At 42.7% G+C, this 22,083-nt stretch overlaps 1 protein-coding gene across 2 annotated transcripts in view; it reads right to left on the bottom strand.

Moving 5' to 3' along the window:
- The window catches only part of TTYH3 (tweety family member 3), a 1,772,574-nt gene that overhangs the window by 379,626 nt on the left and 1,370,865 nt on the right, over positions 1-22,083 (bottom strand). For both annotated transcript variants that reach the window (XM_044089562.1, XM_044089563.1), the window contains one exon: positions 13,022-13,198. In XM_044089562.1, the coding sequence (XP_043945497.1) occupies positions 13,022-13,198 (177 nt within the window). The remainder of the gene's footprint in view (positions 1-13,021; positions 13,199-22,083) is intronic.

Here is a 22,083-nt window from a genome sequence, read left to right as displayed (position 1 = left end):
TCTAACACACTCCGCATGACCTCGAAGCACCCCTGTCAGGCAGAGCCAGAGGTCCCCGCCCGAGGAGCTAAGGACCCCCTCGGCACCGACAGTGATGGCTCCGAGGCCGATGTCGGAGCCGAACTCACCAGCGCAAGCACCGAGAGGAGAGGGGTCGGACAAGGGTCCGATGCCACTCACCCCTCGAGCCGACGAGGAAGTCCGGCCGAGATTCCTCCATGGAAGAAAACGGAGCCGACGGAGCCGAAGACAATTGTCTCGCCCGAGGTAACTACACAGTCTCGGTTCCGACACGACCCGCCCGAGCTCAAAAGAGTCAAGGAGGAAGGAGTTGATGGACGGGACAGGCACCCACTGATGAGTCGGGCTCTGAAGCATCTGGGCTAGTGCCTCAGACTTGAGTAGTCGACTCACCACCCTCTGAAGGTCATGATCGGACAACCTCGATGACCTAGAGGAATGAGACCTTTGGCTCCGCTCAGACAGCAGGGAGATCCTGGAGCCGAATGAACGGAGCCAAGAGAAGGTGACCTAGACCTCTTTCTGGTTGCGGCTCAAGATCTTGTCGGAGCCGACACGGGTACTCGATAACCTCGGCTCCGCCGAGCCGAGGAAGCCACAGAAACTGTGGACTGAGACTTATCGGCTCCAGCCGGAGCCGATAAAGGCAAAGGTTGAACAACCTGAGGTCTCGGCACAGAAGCCGGAGCCGAAGACCTCGATGCCTTGGAGGGCTTCCTGTTGAGACAGACAGGGAATCCTCAGGCTTCAACAAGCCTCTCAATATGAGCTTGTTTTCCTTTCCTGCAGGACCCTGGGGCTGAAGCCATGGCAGACAGCACAGGAGTCCTGCAGGTGCAAAGGCCCCAGACAATAGACACAAGAAGTGTGAGCCTGTCAGAGACATTTTCTGACAGCACGCATCACACTTCTTGAACTGAGACCTTTGCTTTTAGACATAGCCTAACTGGTGAACACAAACACACACTCAAACACACCAGTTATACCCTGTCAGAAAAAATTACTTTAGTAAAATTACTAAAAAATAAAGTAGAATAAACAGTAGCTTAAACTACACAAACACTCCCTAGGGAAGGAAGGCCCAACGCCCAAGGGAAGAACTAAAGTTCTTTTAAGAAAAAAACGGGAAAAAATTAGGTCGGGGATAAAGTTCAATGAACTACACTAATTTGACAATAATTAAACTAAAAAAAGGGGGAAACAGAGTAACTTTTAATAGAAAAAGCTTAAACTCACCAGGAACCGGTAGAACAACCAACCTCGAAGCTGTAGCGGCAAACGAGATCTGAGGTAACTATCGCCTAGCATTGTGGGATATAAGGGGAGCCTCGAGCCGGTGGAACCAACTCTCGAGCTTTAGAGTGGCCGAGTCGGAGCCGAGGTCGGCTCCGAACCCATCCAGCAAGAATGAAGGCGAGATAGACAACTTAACATCCCTCCTTGCTGAAGTAATAGCCAGTAGGAAAGCAGTTTTCCATGACAGGTGTTGTAGATCTGCTGTTGCTGCTGGTTCAAACGGAGGGAGTGTCAACTTTTCTAGTACAAAATTCAAGTCCCATGCTGGTAATGGTGGTTTCCTAGGAGGTTTTACATTCTTGATCCCGCTGAGAAACTGCCTGAGTAGAGGATGTGAAAAGACAGGAGGATCAAAGCTGTATTCTGCTGAAATAGCTGATGCATGTATCTTGATGGAGGAATAGGACAGGCCTGTATGTAGAAGCTCTGCCAAGAACTCCAGAATGTTAGCAATATCTATGTTCGACACATCTTTTCCTCTTTCAGTACTCCAAATGACGAACCTTTTCCATTTTCCTGCATAGTTCCTTCTTGTTGAAGGTCTGCGGGCTTCAAGGATAATGTCTTTAACCCTTTGTGAAAGGTCTGGGTTAGTTACTGCTATGTGATGTTCCAGGCAGTCAGTTGCAAGGTTTTTAGGTTTGGATGTATGATGTTGTAGTTGTTCTGAGTTAACATCAGAGGCATCAGGGGTATTGACCACATTTTCTCCTGAGACATGCTCCTCAGCAATGGGTACCAGTGTTGTCTTGGCCAGTTCGGAGCTATCAGAATTATCCTTGGACGTTCCTCTTTGATTTTCAGTAGTACCTTGTGTATCAAGGGAAGAGGTGGGAATGCATATGCTGTCAGGCCTTTCCAGCTGAAGGATAGAGAGTCCACCTTCCATGCAAGTGGGTGGAATGTCCTTGTGCAGAATTTTTTGAGCTGGTGATTTTGTGGGGAAGCGAATAGATCTATTTGTGGCATTCCCCATTTCTTTGTGATGGCCTTGAAGATGTCCGGGTGTAGCATCCATTCGTGAGCATCCGAGGTGGTTCTGCTTAAGATGTCTGCTAGGGTGCTCTCTTTTCCCGGTACAAATATTGCCTGTAACTGGATGTTGTAGCTGAGAGCCAGATTCCAAAGGTCCAAAGTCATTCTGCATAGGGGGTAAGAATGAGTGCCTCCCTGTTTGTTGATGTACCACATGACTGTGGTGTTGTCTGTCCTTATGATCAAATGGCCTTCTTTGAGGAATGGTCTGAATTTTAGGATTGCCAGTTTTACTGCCAGCAGTTCTTTTTGGTTTATGTGCAGGTGCAGCTGGTCCTGAGTCCACAGTCCTTGTACGCATTTGTCCAGCATGTGTGCCCCCCATCCTAGGTCTGAGGCATCCGTTGTGATGGTTTGGGTTGCTCGAAAGTTGTGGAAGGGTAAGCCTGGGTTCGACTGGCATGCCCGAGCCCACCAGAGGAACTCCTGTTTTAAGCATGGGATTAGTGGTATTTCTGTTTCTAAGCTGTGCCTGTGTTGAGACCATAAATTCTTTAGGTACCACTGTAACTTTCTCATATGCAGTCTGGCATGTGGGACCAAGATTATGCATGATGCCATGAAGCCCAAGGCCTGCAGAACTTTTCTTGCTGTTAGTTTGTTCTGCTTTGTTAATGCCAAGAAGTAAAGAGGGAGTTCTTTTTGTTTTTCTGCAGTTAGGAATGCCATCTGTTTTACTGTGTCCAATTCCGCGCCCAAGAAAGTTCTTGTCTGGGATGGTATCAGTCTTGACTTTTGAAAATTGACTGTGTATCCCAGGGCTTGTAGCAAGTAAATGACCCTTTGTAAATCTGTTGTCAGCTTGCTTTTGTTGTCCGCTTGTAACAGGCAGTCATCCAGGTATGGATAAATTTGGATTCCCTGTACTCTGCAGTGAGCGATTACTGATGCCAGGCATTTTGTGAATACTCTGGGCAGTAGATAAGCCAAAGGGCAATGCTGAGAATTGATAATGCTCTGATCCTGCAAGAAATCTGAGGTATCTTCTGCAATTTGGTCGAATGGGGACATGCAGGTATGCCTCCTTGAGATCTAGAGTTACCAGCCAACACTCCTTGCCCAGCATGGGAAGAAGTTGCTGTAGGGTCAGCATTTTGAATTTTGGGACAATGATGTATGTGTTTAAGATGGACAGGTCGAGAATAGGTCTCCAGTTTTTTTCTTTTCTTGGTACTAGGAAGAGTCTGGAGTAGAATCCTTTGCCCTGTTCTGTTATTGGTACCCTTTCCACAGCTCTCATCTTTATTAATTCTGCTGTCTGGTGCAGGGCTTCTATTTTTTGATTTGGGGCAGGTTTGGCATTCCTCTTTTTACTGGTAAAGTGTGGAAGTGGAACCGTAGCCTTGGTCTATGGTTTGCAAAATCCACTTGTCTTTTGTAATATAGTGCCAATTTTTCGAGAATAAGGCTAACTTTCCGCCTAATGGTGCTGCTATTTGCTCCCTGGTAGGCGGAGTCAGAGCCAAGTCACTGTGATTGTCCTGTTGCAGTGGCAGTGGTTGCGTCTGTGCCTCGGTTATTGCCTTGCCACTGTCGTCCTCTGTAGGCACCTCCTCTGGATTGATTTCTGCCCCTAGAGCGCCTGTTCCTGCCCCTTTGGGATCTTGTGGAGTCAGGAAAGGACCAATTTTGGCAGGCCAGTTCCTGCTAAACCTTGGGGCTGAACCTGTAGGAAATCTTTAACTGTTTGTACAGATTTTGCCTTCTCTTCCATTTTCTTCATTACCTGCTGGGCAGGTTCCCCAAATAGACTGGCCTTATCCATAGGAGCATCCAATAGCTTAGCTTTAACATGATCCGGCAAGACCTGTTCTTTCAACCATGCATGCCTTCTTATCACTGTGCCAGTCATGGCTGATCTAAATGAAGCCTCCAGTGCATCATAGCCACATTTTAAAGAATGGTTACTAACCTGTTGGATGTTATTCACCATTTCCAATACATATTTCTTATCTAAAGATTCATCAGAGGACAGCTTTTTAATTAACTGATCAAGCATAAACTCTTGGTATTGGATCATGTGAAACTGACAGTTTAAAGCTCTAGCTGAGAGTAGCAGAGGTGTAGACTTTTTCCCCCATCTCTCCAAGGACCTGGATTCCCTTTCAGAGGGAATAGGGTTTTTTGCTGTGGTTGAGGCTACTGCCTTAGGCCCCTGGGATATAGTTTCGGGGTCTGCAAGTGGGGCCTTGTATAGGTGGTGATGAGTGTCTGGCACCCTGTAAAATCTATCTGGTTTGGCAGGGGCTGGAGGTAAAGAATCAGGTGCAGTGCAGACATCATTAAATGCATCGTCCACAACAGATAGGACAGGAGGTATAGCTAAGGGCCTATGTTGTGGTAAGTGCAGAAAAGTCCTAAGCCTTTTTCTTGAATCTGAGAAATCTTGTCCCTGCCATTGGAATTGTTCTCTCATGGCATGTAAGGTTTCCCCAAAGGAGAATTCCTCTGGTGGAGAGGCAGCTGGAATGGATTCTTCAGCATCTGAATCTTCATAATTGGAAAAAGGAGCCTCTGGCTGGTCTGTAATGTCTGAGTCATCCGCAGAATCATCAGAGGACACAGGCTCGGGGGGCTCAGCTCTAGGTCTCTTTTCTGGGGGCTGAGAGGCCCTGTCTGGGTGAGATTGGGATCCCCTAATTATGGATATTAAATCTTCTGCCAGAGTAAGCATTTGTGAACTAGAAGTGGGCCTGAGTGAGGGTGGTTTAACAGGCACTGATTTAGCTGATTTGGCTGCTTTAGCCCTGGCAAAGGCCTTAATAGACATGGCTGCAGGTGGCCTAGCAGCACCACGTGCTGGGGTAGAGATATCCAAGGGGATGGTGTCTGATAGATCAGTAGGAACCACAGTTGTAGGCAAAATTTCTGAGGCTGATTCAGATAAGGTAGCAGGAGCCTCAGTAGTAGTCATGGATTCGGCTGCAGATTGACCAGTTTTCTCGGTTTCGGCCGAAACAGAGACACTCGCGGCTTGCTTAACCATGGTTTCGGCCGAAACCGCGGACCGCGAGTGTCGGTCTTTTTCTTTGCGTTTTTTAACAATTTGGGAAGTCGGAGGATCCGACGGCATAATGTACGCAAAATCTGAGCCGAAAAACTGTTCAGCAAACTCCGACCGGCGCCTAAGCGTTCGTCGGTTGAAGGAAGCACAGGCCGAACAGGCTGCTACGTCGTGGTCTGGGCCTAAGCAAGGCAAACAGTAAGAGTGGAAATCTTTATGAGGTATTTGTTTCCCACAAGTTAAACAGTTATTGACTTTTTCTGACATCGGCTGAGGCAAGAAAGAGTCCCCAACGGGTACTTAGCTTTTAGAAGTCTTGAAGTAGTATTCGGTAGTAGTAATCTCTGGATCTGACCGACCGGCACTTGCGAACAGCTTCTGCTTCGGGCGCCACGCGGCAAGAAAGACTGAGGAAAATGGCGTTGGCTGATGCCTTTATACCCGAAGACCAGCAGAGATGACGTCGGGTGAAGTGCGACATCAGCCGAAGCCGGACCCAGACTTTGGAATCCGGCCGACCGAAGGGCTGCCTGACGACAAGACAACCCATTTGTTATGACTGCAGATGCATCCATGAAGGACATCCTTATCTATGCAGAGACAGAAAAGAGACAGTCGAGCAAGAGCTCGGGGTAGACTGCTGTAAGCCCTTCAGCAATTAGGATGCATGGAATGTACCCCTAAGGTTTTGGATGCTGGTCGGTTGTCGTATCCTTGGCAAGATACAACACACACAGCCTAGGCTACTGCATGACAAACCATATAGCTTAGGCCATTGTAACCATGATTAATGATGAATCTTAAAAGGTATAAATGTATCACGGCAGGAATGTAAAAGTACAGTTGTGTACACTTACCATAAATGTAGATGTTCGAGTGTATTCACTGTTGCAGTCATTACACTTGGATTATCCTGCTGGCAGGCTACCCTCAGTCGGCCTGAATTCCAAAGTCTAGGTCCGGCGTCAGTTGCTGTCGCCTCTTCCCTGACATCAGTGCACCAGGGGTATAAAAGATGCAGCAGACGCCATTTTCTTCAGTCTTTCTTGCCCCAGATGTCAGGTGCCCCCAAAAGGGAAGGCTAAAAATATGCCAATCAAACATGCATGCACCAAGATATATAATACCTTCATCTACAAGCAAATACACCACATAGGTTGTATAGATTAGAGAAGTGCAGCTAAGTTCCAGCAAAAAGAGATGGGGGATGGTGGGTGGGTAACCTGGACTGCAACAGTGAATACACTCGAACATCTACATTTATGGTAAGTGTACACAACTGTACTATGTTCTTCGTGTTTCACTGTTGCAGTCATTACACTTGGGTTGAATCCCAAAGCTATGGTTGGGGAGGCTGGAGCTAAATAGCATTAGGAGTGGCTATGAGGCCCTGCAGAACTGCAGTGGCAAAGCCTGCCCTGGATTTAGAGTAGAGTGGTAAATGACAGTGCTTTGTAAAGGTGTGCACTGAACTCCAGGTAGCAGCCTCTAAAATGTCTTTGGTTGGTACTCCCCTGAGGAGGGCTGCTGAAGTGGCTGCTTCTCTTGTTGAATGTGGCCTAATGCCCTTAGGCACTGGCTTGCCATGTTGTGAATAGCAGAAACGAATGCAGTGGCCTATCCACTTTGAAATAGTCTGCTTTGAGATAGCCTTTCCTTGTGATCCTGCAGCATATGTCACTAGTAGTTGCTCAGTCTTTCTGAAAGCTTTGGTTCTGTTCAAGTAGAAGCGTAGCTGTCTGTGTATGTCCAAAGAATGCAGAATTCTCTCCCCCTTATTCTGTGGGTTTGGATAAAAAGTAGGCAGAAGTTTGGTTAAGGGCCACAACGGACACTACCTTAGGCATAAATGTCGGGTTTGTCCTCAGAGAAACCCTGTCTGGATAAAAAATAAAAGGTTCCACAGCCATGAGTGCTTGTAGCTCTGAGACTCGTCTTGTAGAGGTTATTGCTAGGAGCAGAGCTGTTTTCCAAGATAAAAACTTTATATCAGCTGTAGTGCCTGGCTCAAAAGGGGGCAGAGTGAGTTTTTCCAAAACATAATTGAGGTCCCATGCAGGTATTGGTGATCTCCTTGGAGGCCTTAAATTTTTGGCTTCTCTGAGGTATTGCCTTAACAAAGGATGAGAAAAGATTGGTGGCTCTGTATTGTAATGAGCCGAAATGGCAGAGGCATGTATTTTAATTGATGAAAAGGATAGGCCTTTGTCCAGCATCTCAGTTAGGTATTGCAAAATCTGAGGAATATTTGGTACTGCTGTGTCAATTCCTTGTGCCTGGTTCCAGGCACAGAATCTCTTCCATTTTCCAGCATAAGATTTTCTAGTACTAGGCCTCCTGGCCTCCAAAATGACATCTATCACCGCTTTAGTGAGAGGTGTGTTTTGTATGACTACATTATCCGCCATGCTGTCAGATTTAAAGGTCTTGAGTTGGCTGTGCAGGATCCGATTGTTTTGTTGGGACAGTAGGTGAGGTATTTGAGGTAAGGTCCAGGCTGGGCATGGAGACAAGTTCCTTAGGATTGGATACCAGTACTGGCGGGGCCAGTCTGGGGCAATCAGTATCATTTTTGGCTTCTCTTGTCTGACCTTTAGGAGTACCTTGGGGGGCAGTGGAGGAAAGGTATATACTGTTAAGTTTTTCCAGCCGAAAGATAGGGCATCCACTTTCCATGCTTGTCTGTGATAAGTCCTTGTGCAGAATCTCTTTAGTTGGCAGTTGTGAGGAGAAGCAAATAGGTCTATGTCTGGGCATCCCCATTTCATTGTTATGTTGAAGACTTGTGGATCCAATTTCCACTCGTGGGGATCCATGTGGTTTCTGCTTAGTACGTCTGCCAGAGTATCTATCTTTCCTGGCAGGAATTGTGCCTGCAGATATACTTGGTATGTCAATGCTGTGTCCCACAAAGTCATGGCTAGTCTGCAGAGGGGGGTAAGAATGAGTGCCTCCCTGCTTGTTTGTATACCACATGACCATGGTATTGTCTGTCTTTATCAGTAGTTGTCCCGGATGAAGTAGGTCCTTGAGGGCTGTCAGGGCATTCTGAACAGCTAGCATCTCTTTTTGATTGATATGTAAATGCATTTGGTTGGCGGACCATGTGCCTTGAATACATCTTCCTGCCATGTGTGCCCCCACAGGCATAATCTGATGCAGCCGTTGTCAATGTCTGCCTGGCTGGGGGTAAGGTGAATGGCTAACCCTTGTTCTGGTGACAGGCCTTCGCCCACCATCGAAACTCCTGTTGCAGGCAAGGAATGAAAGAGTAATTATTGTTTCCAGGCTGTGGCAATGCTGTGTCCAAACACTTTTTAGGTACCATTGAAGTTTGCTCATATGCAGTCTTGCATATGGAATTAGCAGAATGCAGGATGCCATGAAGCCCAAAACCTGCAGAATTTTCCTTGCAGATGACTGGGTCTTTGTTGCCAACAATTTGAAATAGGTAGTCAGTTGCCTTTGTCTGGCGTGAGATAAGCCATCTGGGCAGTTGTATTTAAGCTTGCACCCAGGAGTATTATCTCTTGAGAGGGTACTAGTTTTGATTTCTGTTCGTTGACTGTGTACCCTAGGCATGGAAGTAATCTTTTTACAAACGCCAGATGCTGTAGTAGAATGTCCTTGTTCTCTGCTTGTATGAGGCATTCGTCCAAGTAAGGATATATTTGTATTCCTCTTTGTCTGCATAATGCAATTACTGGTGCCAGGCACTTTGTGAAGACCCTGGGCACAGTAGATAAGCCAAAGAGCAGTGCAGAGAATTGGTAGTGCATTGAGCCAGCTTTGAATCTGAGGTATCTTCTGCATGTTTGATTGGGACATGCGGGTATGCCTCTTTTAGTTCTAAAGTCACAAGCCAAGCCTTCTTGCCCAGCATGGGCAGAAGCTGCTGTAAGGTCAGCATTCTGAATTTTGGTATATCCAGATATGTGTTTAGAATAGATAGGTCCAGTATTGGTCTCCAGGCTTTGTCCTTTCTGGGTACCAAGAACAGTCTTGAATAAAATCCTTGTCCCTGCTCTTGTTCTGGTACTTGCTGAATGGCCCTCATGTCCATGAGGGATGAGACTTGTTTTTGTGCCTCTGCCCATTGGTTTTTTGGTAGGTCTGGTCAACCGTTTGCCCTTGGCAGGGTAAGAAAGTGAAACCTGTAGCCCTGTGACACTATATCTAAGACCCATTTGCCCTGAGTTATGTGCTAGTTTTCCCCCTAAAGGTGCTGCCAGAAGATAAGCGCTTGGCGCTGGCAGGGGGAAGTCACTGGGACTGTTTCCTGTAAGGCTGTGATTTGTCTTCTCCACTTTTGGAAGTAGAAGCACCCCATTGTTAGACCTGTATGAACCTTGGGGCTGGGATCTGCCTCTTCGGCGTCTTTATCTGCCCCTTTGTGGTCTGTCTGACACTGAAAAGGACCAATTCTTTGTAGGCCAGTGTCTGCTAAATCTTTGAGGTTGTACCTGTAAGAAATCCTTTACTGTTTGCATAGATTTAGCTTTGTCCTCCATTTTCTTTAACACCTCTTCTGCTTTAACACCAAACAAAGTATCATGCTGTAATGGAGCATCTAATAATTTTGCTTTAACATGATCTGGTAAATTCTGTTCCTTTAACCAAGCATGCTTCCCTAATGACAGAACCCGTGACAGCGGCCCTGCAGGTGGCCTCCAAAGAATCAAAACCACATTGCAAAGTATGCTTTCCAACTTGCTCAGCTGCATGCAATAAATCCTACATTTGTTTTCTGCACCTTCAGAATTTATCAACATTTTCTGTTTAAGCAGTGACAAAATATATTGCTGATATTTGAGCATATGAAACTGACAATTTAAAGCCCTTATAGCCAAGATAGCAGAGGTGTAAATCTTCTTTCCCCATATGTCTAATGCCCTAGAATCCCTGTCGGAGGGGGTAGGGTTTTTTGCAGTGGATGCCCTGACCCCTTTGGGACCCTGAGAAATAGTTTCTGGGTCAGCAGCAGGGTTTTTGAAAAGGAATTTATGAGAGTCAGGTACCCTGTAATACCTGTCCGGCTTAACAGGAATTGAAGGTAAGGAGTCAGGGGTCAGACTGGACTCTGAAAATACATCTACAATGTCTAACACAGGCGGAATAGCTAGGGGCCTGTGTTGTGGGAGTAAAAGGATGTCCCTGAGCCTTTTCTTAGATTCAGAATAATCTTGGCTCTCCCCGTGGAAATCTTCCCTCATGGTATGTAAGGTTTCCAGAAAACAGTAATCCTCAAGAGGATAGGCTGAAGGGATAGATTCTTCAGCATCAGAATCCTCATAGGGAGGAAGAGAGTATTCCTGATCAGAAGGGGAATCTGAAGAAATGGAAACCTGATCTGAAGATTCATATTCTGTCTCTTGCCTAGGCCTCTTATCAGGAGGGGGATGGGTACCCCTGATCAAAGTAACTAAATCTTCGGCCATTTTGAGCATCTGTTTTTGTGGGCATGGAGGCCTGACCATGAGGCTGTTGTACTTGTTTCTTTGTCTTAAAAGATGCTTTAGTCTTTGCCTTTGTGCCTGGAGTCGCTTTAATGTACAATTGAGTAGGTCTGAAAACACCCTCAGAAGCCGATGCCTGCTCAGAGGCTCCGGACCCATCTGACGGAATAGTTTCCGAAGGTCCAATACTTTGAGCTTCCAGTGGCCTAGGCGACTCCACGTGGGAGTCTATAGTGGCCTGCGGGTCCAAAGTAGCGGGCGTCAGGGGCTGCGAAAGCACCTCAATGAGAGCCGGCGACTGGCTTAGAAGAAGGTTCGTCGTCAGTTTTAGACCTCAGATGCCTGTCCTTTTCTTTTTCTTTGTGTTTCTTGTGAATTGCAGTAGTCGGTTGGCTATCCAACGGCATCGTGTAATTAAATCTTCTGCCAAAATAGTGAAAAGCAAAATCGTACCAGTGCTTTATAGTGCGCTGGTTAAATCTAGCACAAAACCAACAAGCAACGTCGTGGTCAGGGCCTAGGCAAGGAATACAGTAAGAATGAAAATCCTTATGAGGTATTTGCTTCCCACAAGAAATACAATTAACTTTTTCTGACATCGGCCTGCAGCAAGAAAAAAGTTTTCCCCAACAGGGTACTTAGCTTTTAATGAAGACTTCGGATCTGAAATTCGAACACGAAAATCTCAGGAGTCGGCCGTCCGGCACTTGCGAACTGCTTCTGCTATGGGCACCGCGCAGTAAGAAAGACTGAAGAAAATGGCGTTGGCTGCTTCTTTTATACCCCTGGCGCACTGACATCAGGGAAGAGGTGACAGCAAACGACGCCGGACCTAGACTTTGGAATTCAGGCCGACTGAGGGTAGCCTTCCAGCAGAATAACCCAAGTGTAATGACTGCAACAGTGAAACATGAAGAACATCTAACTAAGGAGTGTTGAAAATGCCAAGAACTAGAGTGAAAACAACAAATGGGGAAAAGAATTAAAGTTTTTTGATCTGAGAATAGAAAAAACAAACTATCAACTTGCTCAGTAAAGAGCTGCAGAAGAAAGGGAGAAAGAAAATGAAGAAAAATCTTTCTCCCTCTCTAAAATGCTTGAAGTAGACTGAGGTGGTCTCTCTTCATATGAGCTTAATGAGGAGAAAGGACATCTGCAGAGGAAGCTACAGCACACATCATTATGAGAAAGGCTGTAACACTGGAACGTTTCAGATGATAAACTGACAGTAAGCTTCAGATTCAATCCTACAGGTTTAAAGGATAATCTCATCTCAGATCAACATTATTATATTCATTCATGACTTTTAAAACTGTATTGGCTTTTGCAATTTCCTGACCATTGCAGTCTGGCAGTTAGCATAAGCAGAATAAAGCCTTGACCTGTTAACGAGCAGCTTCCTGTTCCAAGGATACAAGGCTCAAATCTTTCCACCTTCATTTGCCTCCTGTGCAACTTTGAAAAAGTCACAGACATACAGTACTTTCAGACAACTGGGAATTTGGGCTAGACTGCTTAATGGTCTTCTGAACTGTAGTCCTAACTACCTATGAACCAGCACAGGACAAGGAGAGTAATGGCATTACTATTAATCAACAAATGGGACCAATGGGCATCTTCATTACCTGCAAAGGTTGAGGGCGAACACATTTGAAGGAAACAGATCTAAGCCAGAGGATGAAAACTTCTGAGAATGTCCTTTTACAAGGTCTCCAAACAGACTAGTATACTCTTCAAAAAGAGAAAATCTGCTGAAGCAACTCCTTAATGAAAACACAATTCAATGGAAGCATTGATATGCATTTGCAATTTCAAATTAAATATGCAGGTTTGAGAAGTAGGAAGTTCTAAACCACAAATAAAAAATGTATCTGCTTGGAAAGAAGATTAAAACTCTGCAAAGAAATCTTAAGTGTAATCCCAACTACTTGGTTATTTATGTGCTCCAGGCAACAAAGCAACAAACCTAGCAAGCTCATTTTTGTAAAAAAGCAAAGGGATTTATGTATGTTATCAGAGCTCTGCTGTGTAAACTAGATACAAACATACAAACATGTAAGTCTGGAAGTAGAATGAGCACTTTATGAACTCAGATTAATTTAGAACTGCAAAGACAGTTAAATTTATCAGACTGCTACTCAAGTTGAAATTGCAGGCATTTTTACATTTTGACTACAAGCATATACTTCCAATCTTTGAGCAGACTCACATGTACTCCGTGACTGGTGCATTACTGACGGTATGAGCAGCAGCTGGAATACTCGTCTCACTGCCATAACTACTACCACAGCTGTACAGGCTGGGCATGTGCACCCTGTACAAGTTGTCATGAGTTTGTCTGCTTGCTTGTGTTGTTGATTCTTCCTCACCATCCTCATCAACGTTCCTGTACGAAATCAATAAACAAAATTTAAATCAAAGTACAGTCAGAAAGCCTCTTAACTGAAAATACAGGATGGTGTTAAAGTGGTTTGAAATGAGTTTCAATTTTTAAGGTTCCAAAGGCAGATATTTTTGAGCAGATGGACAGTAATGAGAGTTTTAGTGAAAGATTACGTCGACAAATTAAGTTGACCAAAAACAGCTATGCTTACTAAACAAAGAAGTATGGGTACTGCTAGAAAACAGCTTACTATATTTCTCCATAAAATACTTTTAACTTAAGTCTAGTACTTACCAAAAAAGGGAAAACTAGTTACTTAGTTTGCATCTATATTGTGGCATTCTGGAGGGGAACTAAACTGCTGCCCCACTTCAGAGGTCGAATGTTTTCCACAGCAGAGATCAAAAGTTTTCTATTCAATGAAATCAAAACCTACATTGTGAGCAGAAAAGTTGTCACTTTTAAAAAATATGAATATGACATTAATGGCAGTATTGAAACTGCAACAAACATGGAAACTCAGCATAACAGCAGATCTTTGAGACAACCTGTTTTGGCAGGTTTCTATGCTACCTCAGTCAAACATTTCTGATTATTTTGCTAAACAACCTCCCAGCATTTACACCAAGGAAGGCAATAATAAAATCTAGAACAGAAGCTGAATACAATCTTAATAAATGTAGTCTTCATAATGAAAAAAAAAAAACGAAAAAAATATTCAAACCTTTTTTTTTTTTTAGACATGGACAACTATACCCATCCAACCCCCCTTTCCTAAGACATAATATAATCAATTTTGTGACTGCTGCACTTTGGAGGCAAGGAGAAATCCCCACCGCAGTGACCCTTTATGATGAGCAATAAAATGAATGAGTGAAAAACATCTGCAGAACAGCTCTAGCAAACTCATTCCTTCTTCTGGAATGGATATCCAGGTTACAATTATTCATTAATGAATAGTGTTTTAACCAGATAGTTGCGTTTCAATATCCTGGACTAACCGTCCCAAGTTGCAGACACAGCTACTACTCTTGTGGATTATATAACATTTAGAACTGATACACTGAAATTTCTGCCAGACGTAGAATAAATGGTAAAGTGAGGGCACATTTATGTATCTACTATTAATAATTAATAATTATGTAACAGCAAACTGTTATAACTTTACTACAAGTACACCAGCGAAAGCTGAAAATTCACAAACTAAAATCCCAAACACCTGCTCCGAGAGCAATGAAGGTAGTTCTCCCACAAAAATAAATGGTAATCAGCCGGAACAGTTCCAATGTACCAAAAGAAAATTTATTAAATCCAACAAGTACCACGACAGTACGACAGCACAAACAACAATGGACTAAGCGCTTTCGTCTCTGTTACAGTGAGTTTACTCAGAGGACTTTATTACCTTATTTCAAGAAAGGTTACTGTTAAATACAAGTCACACTGGCCCAGGACTGTGGCATAGAGGAATAAGCCCTATCAGCAACTAACACAACCAGAGTTTGACAAAAATGACTCGGGTGATGGAATAGCAAGGTAGAGGAGGGTAGACATGAGACTCAAACCAGCAATTCCTGCTTATGGGATGGACTTGGTGGTCCTGATTAGCCTACAGGCTCCAGTGTAATCAACGGAATGCATGAAACCATTTGTAGCGGGACTATGGAGATGTGGATTTGGCAACTCCAAGCCAGTAATGCAAATCCTCAAAAGGCATACGTATGCCAGCAAGCACACATCAAGCAGTGACAAAGGATGCCCCCAAAGTAGCCCATGTCAGCACCAGATAAAGGTTAGAGCTACAACAAAAATACCCCTCATGGTGGTATGATGGCAGACTGCTCTCATCCTAGTGGTGAGGAATGAATGCACAGTGGTGGCACCTCAATGGATGTCAGGCATGAGAGGTACAGAAAAATGATAAATAAAAAGAAGCAAGTCACAATATCTGGGTAGAATCCAAAGCACTGAAAAACAGTCAGACAGCTACAGGATCCTTTGTAGGAAAACTGTGCCAAAATCTGCTGTACCTCTCCACTGAGCTTCCAGTTTGTAATGTTTTGTAAAACAGTGGAGCCTACATTCCTGCCTCTAAAAGTTCACAAGAGTAATGCATGTACCAAATGTAATGGCAAGCCCTAGTGAAATGTGACTCAACAGGACCCTGATGCATTTTGATATAATTAACTAATTCATTCATCCTTTAATATCCATTGTCTTATTTTGCAGTCCAACCAGGCATTCACCAGGAATAAAACAGAAAACTAATATTCAATGATGCTCCACTTCATCACAGAAGGAGCGCACACAGACAGACGGATGCACACACAAGTCTAGAGGCAATTTAGAGGACAGTCTATTTGCCTACTCGCATGCATTTGAGATGTGAGAGGAAACAGCATATAATACAGCAAAAATACTGCTGAATCCAAAGACCCTGTATGCCCCACAGAGACTACAGTCAGCCAAAAAAACTAAACCCCAAGCACTCAATACTAACCACTGAAAATGTGCCACCCTTTTGTTACAATTATATCTACAGTGCTAACTGGGTCAAAGTGATGTCACATCACTCTGAGTAACATTAAATTTAAAACACCAGAAGGAAATGTATCCACACATCAGGACACATAAGCCAGTCTTAAGAGCTGTTGAACTGATGTTTCTGTAGTTTGCCTTTGCTACCTCCACCAGGAAGAAACTGTACTGCCTCTTGCAATGGATTTTGATGAAGTTTTAATAAAGTATTAGATTTAAGCTAGAAGGTATTCCTGCTCTTGCAGATAGGTTTGAAGATGTACAAATTTTAGCAAACCTCATTAGTCTACATCCATGCTTGGTGAAAGGTGGCTAAAAGGACCGCTCTCTTTCAGAGCTATTAAGAGCAAGCAATAAGCTGCAAAGAGACAGTAAATCAAAATAAAACTACAATTAACAAGGAATAGCTTCTAGCTGTGAGTCTATGTGATAGATGTGAAAAGCAAAGGCTTAACAAATAAGAATATCGGTTAATTTCTGAAAGTTGATTATGCTGAAGGGAAATGTTGGCCATTTTGAAACTATTTATCTAAACCTCAGCATTTATCTCAGGGATAAGTTATTGTGAAATGTAGATACAGATATGACAAGAAGTTGAAGTGGAGAGGGTGGGAGGCTCTGAAATGGATGAATTATCTACTGCATGACTCCAAGCATTCTCATTTGGGGTTTGTTTGCGTCTTTCGGCTTTTCCCGGTTAGGGGTCGCCACAGCGGAACTCCGGTCCGCTAATGACTGGCAGTAGATTTTTACGTGTTGGCTTGCCAGGCCTAATGCACAACCTTCAACGAAGGAACGCCCATTCACGCATGTCGACACACAGAAGATGCTCTAACTGAGAATCTTCTCATTTGGGGTAATATATAAAATTACGACAATGGGATTAATATGGCCAATCTTTAACCAAATGGAATAGGTTAATTAGAGCACAAAAAGGAAAAGTGGCTAGGCTTAAAATGGCCTGTAAGGGCAACTAGCCTAGTACTTACTTATGGTCTTCCACAATCTTTGTTCTGTTAGAAACACATTTGTCTCCTACTTGGGAAATATACAAAAGAAAATGTAAAATATTATGCTGCTGATATGAAACTCTGTACAAATACTGAAGGTTAATGCTGTTTTCCTGATTTATGCTATGAGTTTATACAAAGTTTTATACAGTTTGGGATGTAATAAATGTCCTCCAAAAAACCCAAATGATGCAACAGAAATGAATCTTCTTCTTCTTTCGGCTTTTCCCCGGTTAAGGGTCGCCACAGCGGATCACTTGTCCGCTCATGACTGGCAGTAGAGTTTTACAGTGTCGAGTTGCCAGCCCAACCCTCCACAGAAGGCACACACACACACACACACACACACACACACACACACACACACACACGTCTAGGGCCAATTTAGAGTGTCCAATCCACCTACAGCATGTCTTTGGGATGTGGGAGGAAACCAAAGCATCCAGAGGAAACCCACGCGACCACAGGGAGGACATGCAGACTCCGCACAGAAGGCACCCCAGTCAAAGATCGAACCGGAGAACCTCTTGCTGTGAGGCGGCAACGCTAACCGCTGCATCACAGTGGCCACCCATGCAACAGAAATTAATTTAACTTTATATTTCTTTTTGAATGCAGCACCTATGAGTAGCTTCCATAACCAAAATTAATTACCTATGTAAGAGTGATCTGCAATACAAGTAATGTTTTCAGTTTGATCACAGAATATTAATGGTTTGTCATATCCTGTAAAAAGAGCCAAGGTATTTGTGTACATTACAAAATGTATGTGTCATTTTATATTACTGCAGTAATCATATCTGAATGACACCTGAAACTAGGACACCTTTGGTTACATATTATGACTTTCATCATATCCATCAGAAGTATTTAGAGATTTTGTTACATTACTGCAAAGATATATAGCTTTTGAACTGCTGGAAATAAAAAAAGGTAAATCTATTTTAGTAACAGGGAAGCTAGAGAAGGTGTTCTGTATAACTATAAATCTGTACAATCCACCACGGACTGCTCAAAAAAACTATACCCAGAATGTTAAAGAGCACAGGAGGGAATGGATTTCTGGGCAAAAGACTTGAATATTTTTCCCCACTGGGGAGATGCACACTGGTCACAGAGTTCAAGGGATACAAGCATTAGGGAGATTTATTTATAAGTATGCTACACTAATAGGGATGAAAGATGCTCAAGAAACAATACTTCCTAGAGATACACACGTTTCTTATACAAATATAAATCACTTTCAAGAATAGGAAAATCAGTTAAGCAAGGAGGATGGGCATTTTCTTGAGAGTTGCATATATATATATATATATATATATATATATATATATATATATATATATATATATATATATATATATATTTTATCAAACCATTCTACATTACTCATGAGAAGGTATACTGATAAGGAGAGGTTCAATAAAAAACTGGGAGTTAGCCTACATCTTTATGGAACAATTTACAAGCAAAATGGAATTGTTTGTAGACAGCAGAAGTGAACTTTCCACACAACACTGGAGTGAGAAAACAATAAATATGGAAACTCTAGGGAACATTATAAGGAATTCTGTAGATAAGAAAAACAGTAGATTCAAAAGTCCTCAGGCACACCAAAAAGTGATTCACAAGAAGGGAGGGGCTGACTTCAAAGTCCTGGGCTATGTGCTAATACAGACAAGGTTACAAGGTAGCCCATTTGAAATAACACCTAAAAAAAAAAACCTTCAACTGTTAGTCTCACAGGAAGCTGGACAGAACAATATGGCAAATTACAGCTCAAAGGACAGAGAGGGTTTAGTAAGAAATCCGGGGAATTTTTGCTTATTTTTATGAACAATTATAAAGACAAAGGAGGGAAAGGCAAATGAAATAAAATGACTTCCTATCAGGACAGGAGAAAGTACAGTAGTGTAAGTAAACATACCATAACAGTAGATGTTCAAACAGATCACTGCTGCAGCAGACATAGCTATATGGGTTAAAACCTGCTTAGGCTACAGCAGCTGGCCAATTTTCAAAGCTAAAGGACAACTTCACAAGTGTTCAAACTGTTGAAAGCTAGAGCTATGGAGTGAGAAAAGCAGTGGTCTGAACACCAAGGCCTTCAGAGCTTTTATACCAATTGAAAAAAATGGATGCTCCTGGCAACAAAATCCATAAAAAAGGGGGTGGATGCTGCAACTGTTGCCGTAGTGATCTAGTCTTACATCTACTGTTACAGTACATTCACTTTCAATGTTTCGGTTGAGGAAGGATAAGAGTCCAGGAGCTCCCTGAGAATGCTCCTAGCAAAGCCTGCTCCAGACCTGGAAAAGGAGTCTAGCTTGTAGTGCTTTGTGAAAATATGTGCAGAGAACCAAGTTGCTACTCTAGAATACTTCTACAGCCTACACCTTTCCAAAAAGCCACCAAAGAGGGAAAGGCCCTAACAGAATATGCCTGGAACTGACCTGATATGGTGGGAGTAACAAAAGAAACTAGAATGAGACAACCATTTGAAAACTGACCATTTTTACACTGGCTGACTTTTTTCTTACCTTCATAAGAAAATAATAACTGATAATAAAAATTCTGAAGGTTTTTCTTCCATCAAAACAGTATCTAAATTATCTGTGGACAGCCAAACAAATCTTTTCTTCTTCCTATTTAGGTTCTAGAAAGAAGACAGGGAAATGGACAACTTGGCTTAGAGTACACTTAAATACTCATTATAAGGCATAAGGAAGGAATTATTCTCAGAAACATTTTATGTGGAAAATGTGAAGGCTGGCTTACCACAAGAGGGTGCAAATCAGACACACTTCTTGCAGAAATCAACACTGCTTTCCATGTTAAGAAACTCAAATCAGCCTAATCAGCATGTTTTCCAAAACAAAATTAAGATCCCATGGAGAAGCAAACTGCTTTCTAGGTATGCCGAACCACTTTCAGAAACATCTTGACATGGGTGTGCTTTAAAAATGGGGATCCATAGGCAGACATGCTGACAGGGTTGGCATAATGGTTAAAGTGTTACCTTAAAGACAAAAAGTGCAGGATTTGATTCTCAAATGGGATAACTAACTAGGCTTAAATGGCACACAAGGGCAGTTAAGCCTAGTATGAACCTATGAAAAGGACAAAAAAAAATGAACCTTGATAAAGAAATAAAGGCCAGAGGATAACTTGCGTAAATATTGTAGAACCAGAGAAATCCTAGTCTTAAAGGGGGATCTTGGCTCAAAGTAGCACCAATTAGGAAAATGTTCCATTTGCCAATATATGATTTCCTAGTAGCAGATTTTTTGCCTCCTTTAATGTCTGCTGCGCATTCTCAAAAAATAGATTCCCAAAAGATACTGAAATTCTATTATCCAAGTCAATCAGTAGTTGTAATTTCAAGTTTTGGTATACAAACAACCTCTGTCTTGCATGAGCAGATACAAGTGAAGAAGCTTGTAGTAATTGCCATTGGCCACTATCAAAAGGGAGAGCCACTGTTCCCTGGGCCAGAAGGGAGTCACCACAATGATCTTTGGAGAGTTTGTTTGAATCTTCAGAATGACACTGGATATCAGTAGAAAGGCATACAGGAGCATGATGAGTTTGCATCTGTTTATCAGGCTTGCTTGCAAGGAGTCTTGGAGAAGAATTTTGTCAGTGGTTTGCTGTGAACAGAGGTGAACAGATCTATCTGATGTGTTCACCATAGCTGAATCAAATCCTGGGAAGAATTCCTGATTGAATCTCCATTTGTGAAGGTCTGTCCTGATCCTGTTCAACTTGTCTTCCACAACATTTTGCCATAACAGAACAAATGATGCCTGTAGAGTTAGACTGGGAAGAATTGCTATATCTCAGGCTTCCATGTCTAATCTTCATAAATGATCTGCACCCCCCCCCCCCCATTTATGTGACAAGTGACTGTGGTTGTGTTTATTTCAACTTGTATAGGTCCTGGGGACTACAGCTGATTGAGAGTTGACTGCATTTACTACTGCCAACATCTCTTTGAAGTTTATGCTATTTGGTCTGCTCTCCCAAGCAAAGTCTGAGGCATCTGTATCACAGAATGGATTTGAGCTGGAAAAGAAAATGGAAGACCTGAATTTACATAAAACGGGTCACTCCAAAAAGCAGTTCTATAGGTCCATAGGTACTTACTAGGTTTCCTAACCATGACTATCTTTAGAAGCCAAGCTATACATTCCAATGAATTTTTAGCCATTATGTTTAAAGTAGGAACAACCTTGAGATGCGCATTACATTAAATGTTACCACTATCCATGAGGGACAAGGGTGCTACTATACCTGGGGTGAATTTGCAGTTAACCATCCAGATTATGTTTTAATATGTTGAGAAGTACTTTTATTTACAAATAGAGGAAGACAATTCCAAAGAAGTAATAATCTCTGTAATACATACTTATCCCCACAACATATTTATGTTGCCGAAGAGATTTAGATCTCTTGATTGGGCATTTATAACCTAAATGGGCTTGTGAACGTGCAGTTTGTATGACAGTACAGGGTCTGTAGAGGTAGAGACCTCCCCCCTCAGTATCCTGTGCAGTACCAAGAGGAGAAACAAGGCTTTGGGATGGTCTGCATGGTTTTTATTACTTGGGTCCTTGATTTTCTTAGTAAAAAGTGGACATTTTGTGTCAAACATTTATAACAGGTACATAATGAAGGTGGCATTATACTCAGTGGTGTGGAATACAATAGAAAGATCACATCCCTTGACTTGGACGCAATACCCATAGTAATAAAATTTATTTAACATTTGCTTACCGGGATAGTCCAACTCGGTGAAAGTCCATTTTCAGCAGAGGCCCAGGGAGAAAATCTCCAAGACCGTTAACAATATTAACAGACTACAATTAGAAATATATACATTTTGAAAAACAAACATTTAGGAACACAAATATCCAAAAATATTTAAGAATACTAGTTTGAACACACCATAATGACTAACAGTTGGCCACAATATAAAAAAAAAATTCAATAGGATGAATAGGGAATAATAAAGCAAGATGGTTATTAGTTGAAGCAACATAAGAAATATTAGCAAAAACTTTATGGAAAGTTATGAAAAAGAAACATCAGATGAGAGAGGCAAGAGCCTAAGATAATGTTTTTTTTACAAATTCACAAACCTAAAAAATCTATTGGGCAGAATCTGCACAGTTATTCTCCCGCTAATTCAATGGAACAAGCTTCCCATGACCCTCAGAAACATAACCCAAGACTACGAATTCAAGAAATCACTCAAACAATACCTAAACAGCATCTGGATATGTCACTGCAACCATCTCCACCTGAATCCAGTCCTTATTTCACTACCACTTCTCTCCT

Source organism: Protopterus annectens, chromosome 12.part0, assembly GCF_019279795.1.
Source record: "Protopterus annectens isolate FY-2018-M chromosome 12.part0, PAN1.0, whole genome shotgun sequence".
Lineage (NCBI taxonomy): Eukaryota > Metazoa > Chordata > Ceratodontiformes > Protopteridae > Protopterus > Protopterus annectens.
Note: the sequence above shows the minus strand (reverse complement) of the source record. Positions and strands in the feature narration are given on the sequence as shown.